General features: G+C 44.9%; 1 protein-coding gene across 2 annotated transcripts in view; it reads left to right on the forward strand.

The window, feature by feature from the left end:
* The window catches only part of STOX1 (storkhead box 1), a 58,927-nt gene that overhangs the window by 21,214 nt on the left and 14,598 nt on the right, over window positions 1-23,115 (forward strand). For both annotated transcript variants that reach the window (XM_049645148.1, XM_049645149.1), the window contains exon 2: window positions 21,923-22,075. In XM_049645148.1, coding sequence (XP_049501105.1) covers window positions 21,923-22,075 — 153 coding nt within the window. The remainder of the gene's footprint in view (window positions 1-21,922; window positions 22,076-23,115) is intronic.

Consider the following 23,115-nt stretch of genomic DNA (forward strand, 5'->3'; position numbering starts at 1 on the left):
CCCCTCATCTCATTTGTTTGCACTTAGACTTTTGTGTAGCTTTGCCAGCTTCTTGAAGGGGGGGGGGGGCAGGGGCTGTGGAAGGGCTGGAGTCATAGGAACCTTCCTGACCAAGGAGGCAGGAGTGAGAGGTGTGGTTCCTCTGGACACCAACTCATTCTCTGCAGATGCCAACTGGGTGTGTCCCACAATTCTGACACTGACTGCCCGGAGTTAGCATCAGACTCCACAGGTTTTAGGGTTCAGTCTCACAAGACTGGCCCCCCTTTCAGATAACTGTTGTAAGTACTGGGTCCCCCAGGTTACCAACACTCCTAACTTGACTATAAAATCAGGAGTTCCCTGGGGTGCCTGAGTGGCTCAGTTAAACGACCGTCTGACTCTTGATTTCAGCTTCAGGTCATGATCTCGTAGTCCTGAGATACAGCCCTGTATCAGGCTCCACGCCCAGTTTAAGATTCTCTCAATCTCCCTCTGCCTCCCAAAAAAAAAAAAAAAGAAAAAAATCACGCATTCTCACAATCACCTCATGTTCATTAATTTGCTAGAATAACTCAGAACTCAGGAAAAGTGCATTGTTACGGCTTGTTACATATTTTTTTAATGTTTATTTTGAGAGAGAGGGCAGTTATAGAATCCCAAGCAGGCTCTGCGCTGTCAGCACAGAGCCACACTTGGGGCTCAATCCCATGAATTTTGAGATCACGACCTGAAATCAAAGAGTCCGATGCTTAATTGACTGAGCCACCCAGGTGCCCCTCAGCTTATTATAAAGGGTACAACACAGGAAACAGCCAAACAGAAGGGATGCATAGGGCAAGGTGTCGGGGAGAGGAGTTCAGTGGTTCATGCCCTCTCCAGCACCTTGGTCTATTCACTAATCCAAAAACTCTCCCAACTTCGTTTTCATGGAGGTTTCATTACATAGACGTGACTTACTAAATTATCGGCCATTGGTGAAGAATGAGATCTCCAGTCCCTCACTCATCCCCAGAGGTTCGGGAGTGGGGCTGAAAGTTCCAAACTTGTAATCAAGGCTTGTTCTGGCAACCAGGCCCCATCCTGAGGCTATCTAAAGGGGCCTGGAAGTCACCCTTATCATTTAGGGAATTCCAAAGGTTTTAGGAACCAGGAACTATGCCAGGAACTGGGGATAGAGACCAAATGTCTTTCCATGTATGATAAGGGGCAACACACAAAGTCAAACACAACTCTATCCTTGCAAAAAGGATGGAGGAAGAGGGAGCCTCAACATTATAGGAAATTTGAGTGTTCCATGAGCATAATGAATCATGTGGATCTTAACTCACTTTCTAATACACTTGACATCCAATTGTGGCAGTAAAAAGTCATTAAATTTTAAAATCTTTTAATTAGAGTATTGTTTGTTTTTTAATATTCATCTTTATTAATTTTATCTGGAATGCACACCTGAAGTGTTCTGGGTCAGAGACAATTTATTCTTTTTATTTTTTTTAAGGTTATTTATTTTGAGAGAGAGAGAAAGAGAGCATTATGTGCAGGGGAGGGGCAGGGAAAGGGAGAGAGAGAGAGAATCCCAAGCAGGCTCCTCGATGTCAGCTCAGAGCCAGACTCGGGGCTCTGATCCCACGAACTGTGAGATCATGACCTGAGCTGAAATCAAGAGTCGGTTGCTCAACCAGCTGAGCCACCCCGGTGCCCTAGACACAGTTTATTCTTTCATCGCTTTCAATATGTTGTACACTGAGAAAATAAAAATAAATCTGTATGCTCTGCCTTCTGGCGTCGTTGTTTTGGGTGAGAAGTCAGCTGTTCATCTGTTTGGGCCTCCCTTGTATGTGAGTTGTTTTTCTCTGGCTGCTTTCAAGGTTTTCTTCTTGTCTTTGGCTTTTGGTGTTTTCACTCCACTGTGTTGTGTGAAGCGTTATCTTACTTGAAGTTCTTTGAACTTCTCAGGTATGTAGATTGGTTTTCAAAATTTGGGAACATTTTACCATTAATTCTTCAAATCTTTCTGCTCCTTTCTCCTCCTCCCGACCTTGTGGTATTCCAACTCAGACATACACTGGTGTACTTATTAAAAAAAATTTTTTTTTTTAATGTTTATTTACTTTTGAGAGAGAGAGAGACAGAGAGACAGAGAGACAGAGTGTGAGCAGGGGAGGGGCAGAGAGAGAGGGAGACACAGAGTCCAAAGGAGACTCCAGGCTCTGAGCTGTCAGCACAGAGCCCGACGCGGGGCTCGAACTCACAAACCGTGAGATCATGACCTGAGCCGAAGCCGGACGCTCAACCGACTGAGCCACGCAGGCGCCCCTACACTGGTGTACTTAAAGACGTCTTGCATTTCTCTGAAGCTCTGTTCATTTATCTTCGTTCTGTTTTCTGTTCTTTGGCTTGCTCATGTGATCTCTACTGATCTTCAAGTTCCCTGGCTCTTCTGCCATTGCAAATCTGCTGTTGAGCCCCTCACATGAATGTTTAAGTTGGGTCATTGTACTTTTCAACTCCAGAATTTGTGTTTGGTTTTTATAGTTTCTCTTCATTGATACTGTCTATTTGGTGAGACGTTGTCTTTATACTTTACTTCTTGAAGCATGGTTTCCTTTGGTTCTTAGAACATATAATGGCCACTTTGAAGTCTAAATCTGTCATCTGGTCCCTGTAGGCAGTTTCTGTTGCCTACTTTCCCCCCTGCATGTGGGTCACAGGTTCCTCGTTCTTTGCAGGTCTTATGTTGAAAACTGGACCTTTCTGGTAATCTATTATAGCAACTCTTTCCCCTTTCTGGGACTTGTATTTGATTTTGTGGCTTGACTAGGCTAGGTTAGTGAAGCCTGTTTCCCCCCAGCAAGAAGCCTCCCCGAGGTGAGCAGCCTGAGTGGTGACAGTTCCCAGGGATAACGGTGGCTTTAGCAGAGTCTCTTTCCCTGATCTCCAGTTAAGAGGTCTGCTCTGTGAGGTGCCGCACCACTCTTATTAGGCTCTAATGACAACTGATTTTTGTCTTCAACAATGCCCCAGGGCAAACTTGCCAGCAGGCTGGTCCAATTCAATTCCGGCAGGGATTGTTTTTTGAGGTCAGTCTTTTGAATTTTTTCCTGACCCCAGGAGTTTGGTTTTGTTGTTGTTGTTGTTGTTGTTGTTTTTAGCTATCTCTTTTTCTGGTTCACTCTGGTGCACTAGCTGGTCTATAGTTTATTCGTTGTTCTTATGAGGAACTATTGTTTTTAGGAGTGCCCTAAGGCTTGAACTTTCCAACAGTCTTAAATCAAGTCTGTTCCTTCAGGGAGTGCTTTGGAACTCTTTTGGACTGCCTCTGTCCTGCTGTGGGTGCTGGGTACCATGGTAGCCTCTGGTCTTCTGTTTGCTCTCCCAGGGTGGGACCTATGCCCTGTGAGTGAGTTGGGGTGAAGGTGTTGGGGTCCCAGTGTTCTTGGCTTGCTGCTCCTGGAGTGGAGCCTGGACTAGGTGGGTAGGCACTGGGTAAGAGGAAAAGAACCCTTAATCCTTCAGCCACACTCACCAGGAATTTAAATTTAGCCTCTTCAGCTTGAAATTGGAGGGGATGGAAAATGCTGGCAGCCTGCCTCTCCCAGTGAGACATGGTAAACCTTGATTGGGAGCTGAGGGAGGGGGAGCCCAGACTTCTTGACCATATTTACCTGTAGTGGAGCCCTCATCAAACTGAGCTGGGGTTTGGAAGGGTGGGGTAGGGAGGGGGTTGTGGCTTAATTGCCACAGACTCTGTTCTTACCAAATTGTACTAGATTTTCTCGAATAAATGTTTTCTCGTTTGGCATAGGACCTTAGAAGAATTTCCAGGGACTTTGGCGGTTCTTTTTTATGGTTGCCACCAGCTTGTTTTGCTAAGAGTGGTCCAAAGAATTTCTCACACTGACATCCCGAAGTGGATTAGTTATTACTTCCGTAACAACTACATCCGTCCTGGGCAACACCACGGGAAGCAGTGGAGAAAGCCACCCACACAAGGAGCTGGACGTTCCATAGACGTGGGACTGAGAAAAATCAATTTTCTCTGACTTTCCACAGGAGAAGGGCAGCAGCCCCTCCTCTCCCTCCCGAAAGGAGAAAAACATTTGCTACTTGGAGACAGGGTGGAAAGCATTCTGGGTTCTCTAACCTTATGCAATGTAAACACATCTCTCTAGGGTCAGATAAACTCCAGCTTTTTGACCTAGAGAAGTCTCCAGGGTTGTGGGTTTCATTCCCCTTGAAATAGAAACACATACCCTCAGAATTAGGTGAATCTCTCTGGAGCTCCCTACCTATACAGTTGAAAATTAATTTTCCAAGACTTGGCTCTTAGCTGATTTTCAGCAAATTTATTCAGGAAATCCCAACAGTGCAGAAACACAAAAACTATTTTCTCTCTACCCAGTGATTCCACCTCTTATGTTTCTCCCTAGTTGGCTCCTGGTAAGTTTTTCTAGAATATGCCACTCCGTTGGTCATTTTCTTTTAATCTGACTGGCAGGAGATAGGACCAAGTCCACTGGATTTGTCTTAAACAGCACATACCCAGCTATTGCCCCCAGAACTCCAAGGGCAGGATGAGGTCATTCCCACTGCAGTGGTCTTCACCTCAGCCTCCGAGGTCCTTCTGGTTTTAGTCAATTGAACAAAACCTTAGAATGGCTGGTGGCTTCCTCAGGTTTCTGAATCAACCTTGCCTACCTGGCCCGAGGCATATACCCAGGTTCAGCTGGATGTATTAATACTTTGTATGGACTTTGCCACAGCCTGCAAGAAGGAAATCTAGAGCAAATTCCGTCATCCTTGTAATTGGCCCCAGTGAGTTGAAGCTGACCTGAATGTCTTTGAGGCTGAGATGGGGCCGTAAATCCCTTCAACTAAAATGTGAGGAATAAATTTCATACCACCTTTCTTTTTTTTTTTAATTTTTTTTTTTTAACATTTATTTATTTTTGAGACAGAGAGAGACAGAGCATGAACGGGAGAGCATGTCTCTCCCTCAGAGAGAGGGAGACACAGAATCTGAAACAGGCTCCAGGCTCTGACCGTCAGCACAGAGCCCGACGCAGGGCTCGAACTCATGGACCGCGAGATCGTGACCTGAGCCGAAGTCGGCCGCTTAACCGACTGAGCCACCCAGGTGCCCCTCATACCACCTTTCTAATGGAATAACACTGTAGGCAAGCTGCCCTAAGAGTATGTGTCTGAGGGCTCCTTGGTCTACCTGTAGTGTTTCTATAAACACTTGAACATTCCTGATAACCGTGTCTAGGTGTAGGTCAGTGTTTTCACCAGAGAGAAGTTAATGCCTGCCTTTCAAACACACAGCCCCAGAGGGCACGCGGGGGATTATACATCAGTTAGGCAGCATAAGTGCACAAGATCCCTAATGTGGCCTTCCACCAGTTAATAGGTTTTGGGGTTCCCCACTTCAGCCCAAATAAATCAGTTCAGTTCTTGTTTTCAGAGGGATTGCCTTCAGGCAATCAGTTTCAAGCAGTCCAGCTTGCTCGCGACACCCGATCATCTGTTCCTGAGGTGCAGACGGTACCTGGAGTTGTTATACGTGGACCATGTGGAAGCTGGGCCCACCCCCTCCTGTCCGGTCAGCTGTCAGGCAGCAGGAGCATGCTCGGTGGTCAGTTTGAATTTGGAGTGCTCACAGCAGCAAGGAAGGCAGTTGAGAAGAGGAGTACAGGGCAGCAGGTCAGGAGAGCAGCGGGGAGGAGGGCTCCAGGAGCAGATTCTGGAAAACAAGCGTCATGAATCCCCTGCCCTCCATCTCCTGGGTGTGAAGTTCTTCCTTCTCTAGGGCCTTGCTTTTGACTTTCCTTTCATTGTTACTGAGTCAGTGTGTCTCCTTACTGTGACTTCACGAAGTTTTTCCCATCATACACTCCTCTCACCCAGACATTTCGTCCACAAGGGTTGGGTGTGAGAGAGACAAAAAGCCTTTTCACAGAACATTTGCACACAATTCAAACAGACTTAATTATGAAATCTGCATCTCCTGAGACCCTTTGCAGGCAAGCTTACCTGGGATGATTGTCAGGGGGAAGAAAGATACATCATAAGCAGGAGACTGGTCAGGGCAGAATTCTGAATGAAAACATTTTTTGAAATAGATCTATACTGCCCTCACTCCTACCTTTCTGACCACGAGCCAGTGAAAAGCTCAGAGAATCTGCCCTCCCTGGTGACGGCTGCATTGATCATCAAGCTGCCTTCCTGAGGTGTGTGTACTGGGAGAAGGCGAATCCGACCAGCAGCTGATGGTTAAGTGACCTCTGTCAGAACCAGAGGAGGCACAAATGACCCGACTGCAAAGGTCAGAAAGGCTGACTGCAAAAAGCCAACAGCAATGAGATCTCACCGAGGGAGGTCCCAGAGTCCCCTCTGATTCCATCCACCTGAGCGGGCGGAGGGGCTGCTAGGGATGGGGCAGACTCCGTCAGCGGTGGCCTCCTGGACAACAGCCCTTTCCGTGGGCACCTGTGTGCGATCCAGACAGGTCCGCCCGTATTCAGGATTCGTTTCTGCAGCTCACAGCCTCACAGAAGGATGTCTTTGAACATTCTGAGTTCAGCTCACAAAGCGGGGTAGGAGAGAGGCACCACACCTCTTTTTAGCTTAGGAGAGCTGAAAACCTGACTCTCCGCCCCTAAAAGCCAGTGGCTTTTCCTTGCTTGGGGCAGCTAGAGGAGATCGCTCTGCCCCTTTCTCATGCAAAGCAGAACCGCTGCTCGGCTAGCAAGGCCTTTCTTACAAGGATTTTTGTAAAAGCTCCTTTTACCTGTCGGTCACGGAGTGTGAGTTGACCCATTCCACGAATGGGCACATCTGAATTCCACAAGAGCTCCTTAACAAGCTCATAAGCTGCTTTTCAAAAAGACACTATGTAGTATCCATGTCAAAAACTTCTACTAGGGTGTACCTGACTCTGGAAGCTGTCCCCCTTCTTGCTTTGGCCTTACTACCTTTCCTAAGGCAAGCATCACAGCAAAAATCTGGCATGGAGACTTGTTCTGTCTCTCACACCTATAATCTAGTAAGATTTCAGGTCTCCAAATTTATGGTAAGAAGCCAACAGTTTTCTCCCTGTTGCCAGAGAACCTCAGGGCTAAGAGACATCCATTCCACTCACAGGTGACAAAAGGCAAGGGCAGCTTTCTCTTTGCAGCCTTCCGTGATGGAGGAGGTGAGATGATCCCTCTCGAGCACTTAGGACAAGCTTATAACCTCCAAATCAAGTTCTGCCATACATTCAGGTGTAACAGCACAGACAACAATACAAAGTCATTTTTAAGCTCCTCTTTTTTCCCCACTGCAAATTTTTCCACAAACTCCTAACAGTTAAAATCAGCATTTACAGGATAAAATCACAGCTGCAGGGAGAAGCTGTTTCCTCCCCGGTGGGGAATGTAGAAGTGGGGCAAAATGCAGGCAGCAGGGTGGTGTTTTATAACAGCCCTCTCCTTTCTCTTTGGCCTATGTGAGAATGCTCCAGGACTCCTGCTAGCTCACAGGCCAGGCCAGGCGTTCCACTCTGCATTCCTCAGCATCTCCATTTACCCCTGAGTCCTCTCTCCACAGAACTGTCAACATTCCAGGCTCCCTGTCCCCTGGTGGGTGTAAAGGGATTAGTGCAGTGCCTTCTGAGACAGGAAAGTCAGCTGGAGTCTGGAGTCGCAGGGGAACTAAGGAGCAGAGGGGAGCAAGGAAGCGTCTCCAAGGTGGTGCTCCACACCCTTCCCTGTAGTGTTGACTCAATACCTGTAGCTGTGCGGTCCTCCCAGTCTTGCTCTTGCCTTGGGAGCTGAGTAAGTCTCTCTTCTCACCTGCAGAAGAGCAACACGAGCTTCTCCTGTCCCACCTGAAGCCCACCCTGAAGGATTTCTGGGTCCACCCAGAGCAGAGAGCAAAATCCCAATCCTCACTTTCCAAGCCTATCTCCTAATCCCTAACAAATTTCTCAATCTTTTTAACAGATCTGATTCCTGTGGATATCCTTTAAATCCTGCTAACCAGCCTTGGGGCTCTGTCTCTTCCAGTCAACCACGTGACAAATAGGATACCATCATCTTTGCTGCCATAATAACTGTTGGGCTTTTCATATGCACTTTTATTAATGAAAGCCAGATGGCAAAATCTCCAGCATAGGTGGTTAGACACTCCCTAGGTGAGGGATGGAGAAGAATGGATTTTCCTTGCTTCTATACAGAAGAGGCAACTGCTTCCTTCTCTTCTCCCAGAAGGGAGAAAAACCTTTGTTGCTTGCAAACAGGATGGAAAGGATCCCGGGTTCTCCCTCTAACCTTTTGGAACATAAACACATCTCTGCAGGAGCCAGAGCAACCCTGGTGGCTCCAGTTTTTATGACCTAGAGCTATTTCCAAGGTCATGGGTCTCATTTGCCCTTGAAATGTAAACACACCTTCAGAGTTAGGTAAATCTTCCGAGAGTTCTCTCACTACATAGTTGTAAATTAACTTAGCTGAGGATCTCAAGATTTCAGCAACATTTCTCCAGGAAGTCCCAGCTCTTCAAAGTCAAAGATTCTACTTCTCTTGCTGACAGTTTGCTCCACTGTGCAATGTTGGAAGCTGGACAGATGCGTGACTCTCGTGACCCAGAGGTCTGTGCTGCTCCAGGCACTTCCACAGGAATTGTCTTTGCTCTCCTACAGCTGAGTTTAGGCACCATGCATTGGGCTGCCGGCAAAGATGTGAGGTGGCAGCGGCCTGAGTAAGAGGGTTGGTGAAATGAGCAGTGTGTGGGTAGCAGGAGTACGGTCTGCGCCGCATTTGCAAGAAGGGATATTTCATAAGTGAAAGGAGAATGTCAGTCTTAGACTCCTAGGTAGGAAGAAGAGGGGACCAGAGAAGAAATAAGCTGGGAAGTAGTATGTCTAAAAGATGTGTTGGAGTCTCCTTTTCTGGGCTGAGACCAAAGAGAGTGAGGAAAAGAGTGCATTTGTTTTGAGTGGGGTAGGGAAGCCATGTCCATGTGGAAGGTGAAGGGAAAAGTCAGCTAACCGTTGCAGGCGGACCCTAGCAGTTTCTGCCTGGACACACAACGTGATATGCATGAACCCACACTCTTTTTTTTTAATGTTTTATTTATTTTTTAAGAGAGAGAGTGAGAGAGAGAGCAGGAGTGGGGGAGGGTAGAGAGAGAAAGGACAGAGGATCCAAGGCAGGCTCTGCGCTGACAGCAGAGAACCTGATGCAGGGCTCGAACCCACGAACTGTGAAATCATGACCTGAGCCAAAGGCAGATGCTTAACCGACTGAGCCACCCAGGTGGTCCACAAACCCACACTCTTTCTGCCAGCGTGTAACCTGAGCAAACATCTGGCTGCCTTGGGTCAGAGGTGCAGGAATGGACAGCTTAGTATAAAGCAGGTGGTTCGCTCCCAGAGGCAGTGGTCCTATGACCCCACATGTAAAAATCAGAGCCATGGATGGTAAGCAAGGCCTACAGCCTCTTTTAAGATTTCTCAGGTGGTTGGGGCGCCTGGGTGGCTCAGTCGGTTGAGCGTCCGACTTCGGCTCAGGTCACGATCTCATGGTCCATGAGTTCGAGCCCCACGTCAGGCTCTGGGCTGATGGCTCAGAGCCTGGAGCCTGCTTCCGATTCTGTGTCTCCCTCTCTCTCTGCCCCTTCCCCGTTCATGCTGTGTCTCTCTCTGTCTCAAAAATAAAATAAACATTAAAAAAAAAAATTAAAAAAAAAAAAAAAAGATTTCTCAGGTGGTGAACTTTTCATTTCTAAGGCAATGACCTTGTGAAAAGGTGCTAAAGGCCTGCTGAGGTATGGGCACATCTGCCCAAACGTAATGTGAAGCCTTCTGGGCCGAATAAAAGGGAATTCACAATCTTAGAATCGACAAGTTTATGTCATTAAAGTCTCTAACAGCCTGGAAGTGCTTCTCAGTAAAACTACATTTCTATGAATTGTTTTCCCCGGAGTGGCTTTTATCTTTAAAAGTTGATATTTCAGGAGGCCAGAAGAATCTGTAATCAACTTGAAAGCAGCTGGGGCATAGCAGATAGTCTGGGAGGAGTGAAAGAGACCATTGATTTAGAAACCCAGTGATGCTTTCCTGATTGGGGCAGGAGCGGTTCCCAGGTGGGAGAAAGGGTGGCTGACTGCGCTGAGTGCCCTGTTCTGGGGGCCTGGGCAGGAGCCTGCGGGCAGGGATTATCCTCCCTGGATTCTGGGGGCAGGTCCTGTTCATTATTCTGGGTCACCCGACCCCCACCTCCATCAATAGGAGAGGAACAGGCCAGGCTACAATTTTTGTGATGCTTTTAGTAAAATATACATGTGTGTGTGTTTGGCCTGGAGTATAAGTCAACACTAAGTTTGTATCTCATGATGTAAATAAAGTAGAGCCTTCTCCCAGGTCCTGTCACCACAGAACCCAACTATCTTCAACAAATGGCAGGGATTACCTACTCCTGAAATAGAAGTGGTGTTGTTATTCATTATTTGCCTCTTCACATGCTGAGTTAATCTTACATCGACATGAGTGGTGATACTGACTTATTGGCTGCATTTCACAAGACTTCCTTTCAGGAGAGATTGAAAGGCATCCCGTTCTCAGGGCTGTAACTGTAGATATCCATTTGGAGAGCGAGCTGTACAGCTGTGACTGTTCTTATCTCCCCCTCTGTGGTTTCTACAAGCAATGACGAAATCCTTCCTCATCCCGAGGAGAGTGCCTATTGTAGCCTCTTTAGGACAGATTTCCCCGAGCAGTTAAAACGTAGCAGTACTAGCTAAAGTTGCTGCTTCTCATCCTTCTCGTGGCGTGTTCCAGACCTGGCATGATAGGAGGAAAGCAGCAGAAGCCCTGACACCTTTCTTGTGAAGACCCGTCAGCATAGCATTTTGGCTTAGAGTCACCCAGCTGCCGTAGAATCCAGAAGCTTCACTCCAGCCCTTGGCAGGGCAAACATTTTGCCCACAGTGGAAAACCTGAAGGGGAAACAAATGTCAAAAGCCCCTGACTAAACATGTGTTTTGCTGCAGATTATAGAAAACCCTCTCAAAATGGCATGAACACGTGAAGGGTGGATTTGTCTCAGAACAAGAAGGGACAGGTCTGGGGGCGCCTGGGTGGCGCAGTCGGTTAAGCATCCGACTTCAGCCAGGTCACGATCTCGCGCTCCGTGAGTTCGAGCCCCGCGTCAGGCTCTGGGCTGATGGCTCGGAGCCTGGAGCCTGTTTCCGATTCTGTGTCTCCCTCTCTCTCTGCCCCTCCCCCATTCATGCTCTGTCTCTCTCTGTCCAAAAATAAATAAAAAACGTTGAAAAAAAAAAAAAAAAAAAAAAGAAGGGACAGGTCTGGCTCTTCTCATTCATGATGATCCTGCCCAGGCATCCACACACTTCTGAGAATGGCATTCAGGAGGGGGACCAGGAAGACTGAGTCTCCGTCCTACCAATGATAGCCCTCCTCTTGGGCTGTGATTGCCTCCAACCACTGTTCTTCCACTAGAATCAGAGCCCCTGGAGGCCAAAACTGTATTCTGTTCACTGTTGTATCTCCAGGAACTGGCATATAGTAGGTACTCAATAAATATTTGCAGGATAAGGAATGATTGAATGACTGTGTTGTTATAATATTACGAATACCTAAGCTACACCATGGGAGCCGCTCATTCAATGTTTCTTTAAGTGGTCCCTGTAGGAGGGAGAATGTAACTCTAGCTGATGGGTTCCGAGAACAGTTCAGGGGAGAGTCAGTCAGCATTTGGGCCAGTCCTCCTGACGGGATTTTGAAACACGGGCACGGGGAGATGAGAGTACAGACTATTCAGGGAGAAGTCAGAGCTGAAGGGTAATACTAGGTTTTGGAGAAAGATTGCTGCCAGGTATGACTGGGAAACACGGGGTTAAATAAACTAGATTGTCCGTAACAGTTCTCAGAGCTTTTAACAATGCCACTGTGACTCCAGGCAGCGTTTCTTAAACATTTGGCCTTGGGACCCTTGCAGAGCATTTTGTGGAATGAATTTTCCACAGAACACATCTTGGGAAACACTGATCTAGTTCAGTCCCACATTCAGAGACAAGGAAACTGAGACTCAAGAGAAGTGGTTTACCCAGAGCCACATAGCAGAACCAGGTCCCTTGCCCACCAATATAATGCTCATTCGTAATACGAAGACTGCATAATAAAGGACAGCTTCTTCGTCACGGGGAACTTTTTATTTATCTATTATCCAAGCAACCTCGGTGCTAAACATTTCCCCCAGTTTTGCACAGTGGTATTTTATATTCATCACCATGACTCTCAGCTGCCAGTCACAGCCATTGTGTGTGTGGCCTCCAGACTCTTGGGGAGAAGGTTCACCTTAAATCAGTCCCAGGTTTGCCTCGAGGGCAAAGAAAGATTTTCTCCTGCATGGCCATTTTTAGGGAGATCCAGGACCGTTGCAGTTTACAACCTGTGCCTCTCTTCTCAGGTGTTCCTGGTCCCCAGCCCTTACATCTGCTGAGGTAGGCAGAGCGGTGCCCCAGACTTGTCCGCCTCCAAATCCCTGGAACCTGTGAATATGTTACCTTACATGGCAGAAGGGACTTTGCAGATGCAATTTTATGTCATGGACTTTAGGAAGATTATCCTGGATTATCTGGGTGGGCGCAATCTAATCACATGAGCCCTTAAAAGCAGAGAACTTTATCTGGCTGGAACAGAAGTGAAGCAACAGTAGGGCAAGTCAGAATCGCGGTGTGCAGAAGACTCCATGCTGTCTTTGAAGATGAAGGGGGCAACAGGACAAATATAGATGGCTTTAAATCGCTGAGAAGAGGCTCCCTTCTGACAGCCATCAAGCAAATGAAGACCTGAGTCCTAAGTCCCATAATCAGAAGAAAATGAATTCTGCCAAAAACCTGAATGACCATGGAGAGAGACTCTCTCTAGAGCCTCTAGTTAGAGCCTAGGCCAAGGGACCCGGAGCAGAGGAACCATTGTAGCCCAGGGGACTATTGATGTGTAGACTGTGAGATAATAAATTTCTGTTGTTTTAAGCCAGTAAATTTATGGTAGTTAATTTTGACAGCCTGAGAAAACAGACACCCCTGGGATAAAATCTTGAACATCCAAAGTGGAAGCCTTAAGGGAAGAGAGGTTAGGGAAGGGCACCAAAGGGCCTGGAGGGCTTTGGGGCTGAGTACTGAGTTTCAGTGTTTTTTAAAAAACCAGCCAGTTTGAGTCATGCACATCTTCCCCGTCACCCCCCCCCCCCCCCCCCCCAACCCCGGCCAGGTGTCCTTGTATCTCTACCCAAAATGAGGTGGTCATGGGGGAAGTGTGCTAGAGGCCAAAGGGCTCCCCAAAATAGGACCACCTCTGTCTTTTCTATACCCCATGTACTGTCTGACGACTGAATCGTGGAGTCTGTCATAAATGGCCCAAAGCCTCTGCAACTCGTTTGAAAGTGGTTATTAGTGGCTATATCAGTTGAAAAGAAAGGGGCTGCTAATTCACAAACCCTGACAGGTTGAAGTGTGGTTATTACAGAAGACAACATTAAGGACTCCTGGTGTTGGACTGGCCCAGGCTTCCAAGGCAAAGCCTTTAGCTTTTCAACAGAGGGCATGTCCCAGAAGGGAAAGCATTTGTCTGGGAGTTCAAAATAAACATCACCGTGCTTGAGAAAGATTTCAGCTTCCATGGCAGATAACCTGACTAACCTTAGATCTACAGCCTGTTTCTGAGTCTTGGTACTCTTCAGTTTCTAAATGTGGAGGAAAGTGTTTGCATTCTTTTATTTTACTGAAGTAAAAGGGAGACATGGAGAGGGACTTGGTATTGCTGGTCTGAAATGTTTTTGTTCCTATTTTGTTTGATTTTCTGAACCTATTTAAGGTTCTAACACAAGAGATCTAATTATTTAAAGCTATGGAGATTTTGCACAGTGTCTTATCTCTGATGAGATACACATTGTTACAAAATACTTTAATTTTTAAAAGAACAGGATTAATTTTAATGTTAAAGGAATCTGGAAATTCTGCCTTGGATAAAAGTGGAGTTAAAAAATCAGAGAAGCTTCTTGGATTACTTAGAACAAAACATCCTTTTTTTTTTTTTTTTTTTTTTAATTAAACTTGAGTGTATTTGCAGGCTGTTTTATTCATGCTCCATTGTCATCTCTAATGCACGTAGAAGATACCGTTCCCACAGTGTGATTCAATACAGGCACCCAAAAAGATGGTCTCAGATTTCATGTGTCCGGGTAATTAGCTGAGTTTGAGCGGCTCAGTTAAACCCTTTGAAGGTCAATAATGCATGAATTTCTGGCAGACTGCCTAGCACGGTGTCCATAAACTTGTATAGGGACTAAACATTTTTATAGTAGAGAAAATTTTGTGTTTGAAATATGAACTAAATGATCTTAGCATCAGTTTTGCCTAGAATTTTATGGCAAATTCATGTTTTAGTGGGACAACAAAAAAGTTCTGATGTGAGTGCTTTCCAAATTTTCAAAGAAATCTTTCCTCTGTTTTGCATATTTGGTAGCACAGTCTCTTATGAACCTTAAAATCGTATTTTAGTACTCCCAATTAAAATGTCAGGATTTAGATTCCACGAGAAGGCCTTTTGGGAATGTGTCTAGGTGTCTTGAAAACATCAATGTAAATATTACATGGTATTTAACTTTTTTCCCCTAAAAGTAAAGGTTTTATAGAAAACTTTAATTTTGGCCCTGAAATTTAACTGGAGCATTCAGATAGCAAAATAAAACTCAGTTTCGATAAAGATGGGTTTTTCTTCCCAAGTTTTCTCAGTGGACAAGGCAAACGTGGGATTGGGCCAGGCAGATTGCCGCTTGATTTTGGTTCCGCCTTTCTCACTTGGGAGGCCTAGGATCACACGGTTTCTTTGCATCTGGCTCTTTCCTCCAAAATGGTTATGATCCCAAACCTCCCCTTCAAGAGGTGGAGCGAGTATGTTGTTTGAACCCCAGTACTGCTGCGTGGCATCCGACGCTCACTCTGGGTGCCGGGACTGATCACGGTCACACTTCTGTTGGCTTGTGCCCCCCACACCCACTAACCCTGGAAAACTAACCTCACTGGACCGGCCACTAGGCTGACACCAGTGCTCCCAGTCATGAGAGTGCAAAGTTGAGGCTCGCTTAATTTTACTAAAGCTTCCAACTGATGATCTGTAACTGGCAGATTTAGGAGTCTGCTGTCCCTGGTTGGAGGTTTCTCCAGTACCAACAGCATTGGGGGACAGTTTGCTTGGTCGACTCCAGCTGCCTTACCTGGGTCCGGTGAAAGGCAGTCTTGCTGTATCCATATTTGTCATGAGTGTACCTCCTGACATTTTACACTGGGGTGTGAGTATTTACGCCTCATGAATTAGCCAGGAAATGACTTTTTTGTAGCCACTTTGCTGATAGAAAACAGCCAAGATAGGGTATTCTTCTAGAGGCCTTCCACCAGAGGCATATGGACGAGGCCTTTTGTCTTGACATAAAGAAGCCACCTCCTTTTCTTCAGTTTTGTTTGGTTTGTGCTTTGTTTTGTTTTCCTCTCAGAGTTTTGATGAGGAGTTTGCACTGGATCCTCATAGAGCTATTGTCACCAACTCCAGGAGCAAGCTGCACTTCCAGGCTTCTGCCATCAGCTAGGGGCTTTCTAGGCCACTATTATTAGGCATCAGGGGCAGAGACTGATTGCCTGGGGTTGTATTTTTTTTTTAACTTTTTTTTTTTGGTGGGGGGGGAGGTTATATGAATTTATACCCGTCACACAGGAGTGCAATTCCAGTCACAGTTGTTGGATCCCAAGCCATAAGGGGCCTGCTTGTCAACCTGTGACAGTTCAGAACTCCATACTTTCATTTCTGATTGGACTTCTACACACCACAGCTATTTAATTTGCCTTGTGCTGTTTTTGTTTCTTCTCCCCCAAAGTGGATTTTTAAAGAATAATTGTTTTAGAACTCATAATTTGGAAACTCAAAAAATATATGAATAGCAACTAAATCCTTTGGGAGTATAGCAAGTTAGTAACAGAAAGTCCTTTCCGAAAAGATGGCATTAAATGTAGTAGGCACCGATATATATGGTTCGACTTTGTTGGTGTTTTGGTCAAACCAGTCTTTCAGCCTAAATGCTTTTCCCATTTCTGCAGCACCCAAGAGTGCAAGACTGTGTAAACAGAGAGAACATTGTTGGGAACTGTTTACTCTGGCGCACAGCCTCTCCTAGCCTTCTGATCACTGCTACAGGTCAAGGGTCAAAGGTCCACGACAGGCCCGGGCTTAAGGGTGCTCTTCAATTACTCCATAGTAATTGAGGATAAAGCCAAAGGATTGCCTTTTCCTCACTGTGAAATCTGGTCACATCTGTAAGTGGGCTCTTCTACACAGAAAGTTAATATTTGGTGGAAATCTCTGTTAAGGGTTATTTACTGAAGGAAAAAAGATGGCTGTCGCGTGAAAATGATTCCTGCGTCTGTCACAAATGTTCCCATGTCAGGGTTCACTCTGCTTTCCTGCACAAACAACTCTTGATGATTTATGCACCTGAAGACGTATCTTACTAATGGCTATGAAGGAAATGTTCTGAGAAACGTTCTCTAGGCTTTGTTTAGAGGGAGCTCCGAAGCAGAGGTTAAATGCAATTTAACATGTTCCTCCAAAATGCAATTGACATATTGCTGTATTAATTTTAAGGAGAAAAAAAAGGCCATTTGAATTCCTGGTTGATAGATTTGTTGACTCTTAAAATACTCATTCCCACACCGTGGTAGGAATTATGAGTACAATTTCTGAGAGTGTCTTTGGATTTGGCAAGCAGTGTCAGGATTCTTTAAAAGAAGTTGCTTGGGATTTTTTAAATGTAAGAAAAAAGTTCTGTTTCTCATTTATATCTGCTTGTTAACTAAAAGTGATCGTTGATTATCTGCTTGATTTTATTTTTATGTAATCTCTACACCAAGTGTGGGGCTGGAACTCACAACCCTGAGATCAAGAGCTGCACACTCCATGGACTGAACCAACCAGGTGCCCCTAAAAGTAGTGCCTTCTGAAAAATCTATATTTAACTTTTATTTTAAAATAATTTTAGATATACGGGAGATTGCAAAGAAATGTACAGGAATATCCCGTGCATCCCTCCCACCAGCCCCATGAAAAATCCATTTTGACTATTTTTCCTGTGAAAAGAGGAAATAAATTTAAGGGTTGAGCTAAAAAACGGGCTGCTTCAGTGTATCCCGAAGGCATAGTGGAGATCAGAGTATTGGACCCCCACCCTTCCTACAGCTTCCTTGTTTCATTTGCCAAAAAATGGACAGCTACCGGCAGAGGGCGCGATAGGGATGCTGACGCTCTAGCCACTCATCTTCCTTTTAATGCTTCCTCCTCCTCCTCCCATCTCAAAGTTCAAAGTGACTGGGTTTAGGGTAGGGATGAGGTGAGGCTTGAAAGTGGATTGTGTGGTTGAGCAAAACTTTTGAAGTTTTGCCTTATACTTCGCCAATACTCTAGCCCTAAACTTTCTAGGAGAGACCTTTCTCCTCCCTCTTTTTGAATGAAGGACTTCTAGTCCACATGAAAGTGAGGGGGGAGGGTGCGGGGGCAGGTAATCAATATAAAATCACATACAAGAAAAAAGTCACTTAAGAGTGTTTTCGGAGATGAGGAAGAAAGATACCGAAAAGTCACTTATTTCAAATTAAGCACATAGAGTTATGTTAAAGAAGCATGGAACTATTTGAAATTGTATATTTTTTCTGGTTGAGGAGGGAGATGAAAGAAAAGAAGGTAAATCCCAAATTCTGAGGGAAAAAAGAAAGGCAAAGAGGGAATGAAGAAAGGCAGAGACTTATTATGCTCTGCTTAGAGGTAGAGTCTCTAGGAGGAATTTGAGGTTTAGGTCAGCTATCGTCCCTCTGGACAGTAAGCTTCAGAGCATCATCTCTTATCACTGCCCTTAGAAACGTTAATCGATTAGCCATTCATCCTAGCTTCTCAGAATGCTGTAAGTATCCTGGCATCACCCAGTGGAAGAGCCACAAGTACACAAGAGGAGATCCTAACCTCAGTTGCCTCGGTGGCAGACGGCAGTTCTGCCCTGTTGTGACCTTCCAAGTTCGGAGATGCCCCAGTCTGCCAGACAGAGAAGCTAAAGTACACAGGGAAACAGACCAACGTTATGTATAACAGCAAACTGTTTACCAGTTTCCTTATGACAGCCCTTTTTCTTCACGCAGATACAGTAAGTACTGTGGGCCTCTCACCAGCTGGCTACAACCTTTCATACCTTGCCAGCCCTCACCACCTTCCTTCCCCCTCAATAACCAGTACAATGTACTGGCTTCTCCACTATCACTAGGGGAATCAACTGCAGGGCATAACCAGGTTTTCTCAATTCTTTGCCTTCCTTTTGGCTACACTTGACTCCTTGTGCCTCAGGGCCATGTTTATTTGTTGAATGGTTACCCACTTTAACATTGCTGTCATTACCACCCTAACCCTCTACCATTCCCAAGTGGACCTCACCTGGGAAGTTGTTAGAAATGCAGAATCAGAGGCTCAGCTTCAGACCTTCTGAATCAGAATCTGCACATTAGCACAGTCTCCTGGGGATTCTCATATGCACATTAAAATTCGAGAAGCCCTGCTGGCCTCCCTGGCTCTCACCCTTTTCTATTGCAGATTGCCACTTCACCTGCCAGAAACCATACTTCCATCATCTTGAGACCCCTGCAGGGCTCCTTCATAATCTTTGTATTCATTTTTTTTTTTTATTTAGTATACTCCAAGAATAGCTCTTCCAACCCCCTTTCCACTCTTCCTCTCTTCATTCCTGTTTTTTTTTTTTTCTCCTATTCCTATCCTTTCTTTCACTGCCTTAACTTTACAGAGATCAGACGACCTTGCTGTGCTAATGTTTTGTTTGGTTTGGTTTTTTTTCCTTCTACGCTTCAGTATATTTCTGGTGTTCTACCACCCTCTATTTTCAGATCTCAGATGATAATATCTTCCCTGTTTCTAAGGCAGTTCTTCTACCTGTGCCTTTTGTGCATTTTCCTATGCCTTTCTTCTGGGATCTTGCTGTCTCCCTGGTCTTCTGTCTCCCAGAATCATGTACATCGTTTCCGCTAAGCCTTTCCTTTTTGCATCCAAATGTGCAGAGATCTTCTTTTAAGAAAATCACAAGATACACACACATTCATATTCACTTGATCCTACTCCTTGCTGGTTTGCATTCGATTTTTCCTCTTTCACAATTGATTTTTCCAACAAATGGTATAGAACAATGGCTTGTAGTTGGGACAGTTTTGCCTTCCCTTGCCTCTGGAGGCATTTGGCAATGTCTGGAAGTATGGTTGCTGCAACTGTGGGAGATGCTCCTGGCATCTAGAAGTGGGTGGAGACCGAGGATGCGACTAAACATGCTACAGTGCACAAGACAGCCCCACACAACAAAGAATTATGTGGCTATGGTGACCAACCATCTTGGTTTGCCTTTGACTTTCTCAGTTATCACGTTGAAAATCCTATGTCCCAGGAAACCCCTGAGTTTTGGTCATCCTGGGATGGTTGGTCACCCTATCATCATGCCACAAATGTCAAAAATGCTGAAGCTAAGAAACCCTGCTTTGGAAGGAGGATCCATTAACTTTACTTTTTTCTCACCAACTCCCTTCCCTTCAACTTGACATTTAGTTTTGGTATTCTTTTCTATGGAAACAATTCTTTTTTTTTTTTTTTTTTTTTTAATTTTTTTTTTCAACGTTTTTTATTTATTTTTGGGACAGAGAGAGACAGAGCATGAACGGGGGAGGGGCAGAGAGAGAGGGAGACACAGAATCATCGGAAACAGGCTCCAGGCTCCGAGCCGTCAGCCCAGAGCCTGACGCGGGGCTCGAACTCACGGACCGCGAGATCGTGACCTGGCTGAAGTCGGACGCTTAACCGACTGCGCCACCCAGGCGCCCCTCTATGGAAACAATTCTTAATGAAAGTCACCAGTGGTCCCCTTCTCATCACGAAATTCAATGGCCGTTTTGTCTCCTCCCTCAACCTTTTGATCTCATTCAAACATTTTGACACTGTTGCTTTACTATTCACTTTGGAGCATTTTATTCTCCTACTTTTGGTTCTCTCCCTTCTACCCCCATTATGGGGCCTTCTCTCTTTTGTGGGTCCCTATTTCTATTATCTCTCTCTTTTTTATGGGATTAGTGGCTTTTATTTATTTATTTATTTAGAGAGAGCGCACATATGAGCGGGGTAGAGGGCCTGAGGGAGAGAGAGAATCTTAAGCAGGCTCCATGCTCAGTGTGGAGCCTCATGTGGAGCTCCATCCCTTGACCCTGGGATCATGACCTGAGCTGAAATCAAGAGTGGGACACTCAACTGACTGAGCCACCCAGGTGCCCCTATTGTCTCTTAACTGTAGATAGTCCTGTAGTTAAGTGTTCCTTGGCTCTCTTCCTTACTCTCCCACTGAAGAATTTACTCCACTCCATAGTTTCAGATCTCATCTGTATTAGTTGATCCCCAAATCTCTTTCCTGAGTCCTAGTCTTTCATGTCCAAGTAACTGAGGGATTCCCTTGGATGTTCAGCAGAATCTAAAACTCTAATGTGAGTAATAGCAAGTTAAGGACATTTATTTAATACGTTAGCAAGGAGGAAGGACAATATGGTCTAGCTTCCATTTCCAGTCGGTCTTCCACTTGGGTCTGATATAACCCTTCAGCTCTATCCAACCAGGATAATTCTGTTCATGCTTTTATATACCTTGTGCTTTCCTCCTTCCATGGTTTTGTTCCGTGGCTTTATGCTTGTGAAGAACATTTCTGCACTTTCCTTCCTTCCTAATCATTCCAATCAGGAAAATGTGGAATGATGAAAATACTGGATTAGGAGTCAGAAGACCTATTTCTGTCACTCTACTTGCTGTCTGACCTTGGGACAATTTCTTGAGCTTTCAGAAGGTTTTCTATATATGTTTTAAATTTTATTTATTTAAAAATTTTTTAAATTTAAAAATTTTTTAATTTTAAATTTTTTTTTAATTTTTAATTTTTAAATTTAATTTTTAAATTTTTTAAACTTAATTTTGAGAGAGAGACAGAGACAGAAACAGAGCATGAGTTGGGGAGGGGCAGAGAGAGAGGGAGACACAGAATCCAAAGCAGGCTCCAGGCTTCAAGCTGTCAGCACAGAGCCCTATGCGGGGCATGAACCCGTGAACCACGAGATCATGACCTGAGCCAAAGTCAGATGCTCAACCGACTGAGCCACCCAGGCACCCCGAAGGTTTTCTGTGTTATAAAGAAGAATCCCATCCCCGCCTGCCTCAGATAGCTAATGTGAAAAAAAAAAAAATGCTTTGAAAGATGAGAATTACCATATAAGCATTGTCCAACCTGTACTCTGATAGCACTTTGTGCCTTTAATCTGGGGACTTACTATCTCTTACATGTAAAGCAGTGACAAAGTCTACAAACTTCTTAAAAAGTAGGGACCCTAATGTAAAACTTTTCTTCTATGCTCTCTATCATTGTACATATCATGTTAACAGATTCTGAGGAAAAAGTGATGAAAAAAATAGCAATTCCATGTACTATTCAGTTTTTATTCTTGATTCACTAATTTCAAATATTAAAAAAAATTTTTTTTAATGTTTTGTTTATTTCTGAGAGAGATAGAGTATGAGTGGGGGAGGGGCAGAGAGAGAGGGAGACACAGAATCTGAAGCAGGCTCCGGGCTCTGAGCTGTCAGCACAAGAGGCCAATATGGGGCTTGAACCCACGAGCTGTGAGATCATGACCTGAGCCGAAGTCAGATGCTCAGCTGACTGAGTGACCCGCAGACGCCCCTCCCCCCAAACATTTTTTACTACAAATTTATCACCTTTCCTTTTTTTTTTTTTTTTTTAAACCTCCAATTTAGGTGATGTCTTTCCAGTGCAAATGAATCCAATAGCTCAATCTCAGTTTATACCTTTGGCTGAAGTTCTTTGCTGTGCTATATCTGATATGAATGTTGCTCAGATTGTGGTGACACAGGAATCACTATTGGAGCATTTGATGAAACATTACCCAGGTAGGACAGCAAGTTTTCTCTATTAGTTCATTGTATGTGTTTGCTTTCTATTTATAAGTCATTTTTTTTTAAAGAGGGATTTCAGCAACTTAAAAAAAATTTTTTTAATGTGTATTTATTTACTTATTTATTTGAGAGAGCGCGCGAGCTGGGGAGGGGCAGAGAGAGGGAGACAGAGAATCCCAAGCAGGCTCTGTGCTGTCAGTGCAAAACCCGACATGGGACTCAAACCCATGAACCATAAGATCAAGACCTGAGCTGAAGTCAGACACTCAACCAACTGAGCCTCCCAGGCGCCCCTATTTATAAATCATCTTAAACATGTAAATAAACTGGGCGATATCTACATTTTTTTTCTATTGTAGACCCTTGTATTAGAGCCCTGCTAGGAAAAGGCCTGCATCAACAAATTTAATAAGGGTATTTCTTTTACTTTCCAAAGGAACTTTTTCAAAAATTATGCTTATGGGTTTTAAAAAAAAATTTTTTTAATGTTTATTTATTTTTGAGACAGAGAGAGACAGAGCATGAACAAGGGAGAGTCAGAGAGAGAGGGAGACACAGAATCGGAAGCAGGCTCCAGGCTCTGAGCTGTCAGCACAGAGCCCGACATGGGGCTCGAACTCACGGACCGTGAGATCATGACCTGAGCCGAAGTCGGCCGCTTAACCGACTGAGCCACCCAGGCGCCCCTCAAAAATTATGCTTATGACAACAAATCAGATTGTAGAAAGGAGTGCAGAGCAAAACAAGGGAAAGTTCATCTTCTCCCTCCCCCCCCGCCAGTCACATCCTTCCATTGCCACCTCCCAAAGGCAACAGCTTCTATTCTCTTTTCCTGTGTATACTTTCATAAATTGTATTTGAGCATATGTGTTCTATTTTTATAACATAGATTGGATCATTTTTTAAAATGCTTATTTATTTTTGAAGGACAGAGAGACAGAGCATGAGCCAGGGAGGGGCAGAGAGAGAGGGAGACACAGAAGTCTGAAGCAGGCTCCAGGCCCCGAGCTGTCAGCACAGAGCCTGACGCAGGG

Source organism: Panthera uncia, chromosome D2 (assembly GCF_023721935.1).
Source record: "Panthera uncia isolate 11264 chromosome D2, Puncia_PCG_1.0, whole genome shotgun sequence".
In the NCBI taxonomy this organism is placed as follows: Eukaryota; Metazoa; Chordata; class Mammalia; order Carnivora; family Felidae; genus Panthera; species Panthera uncia.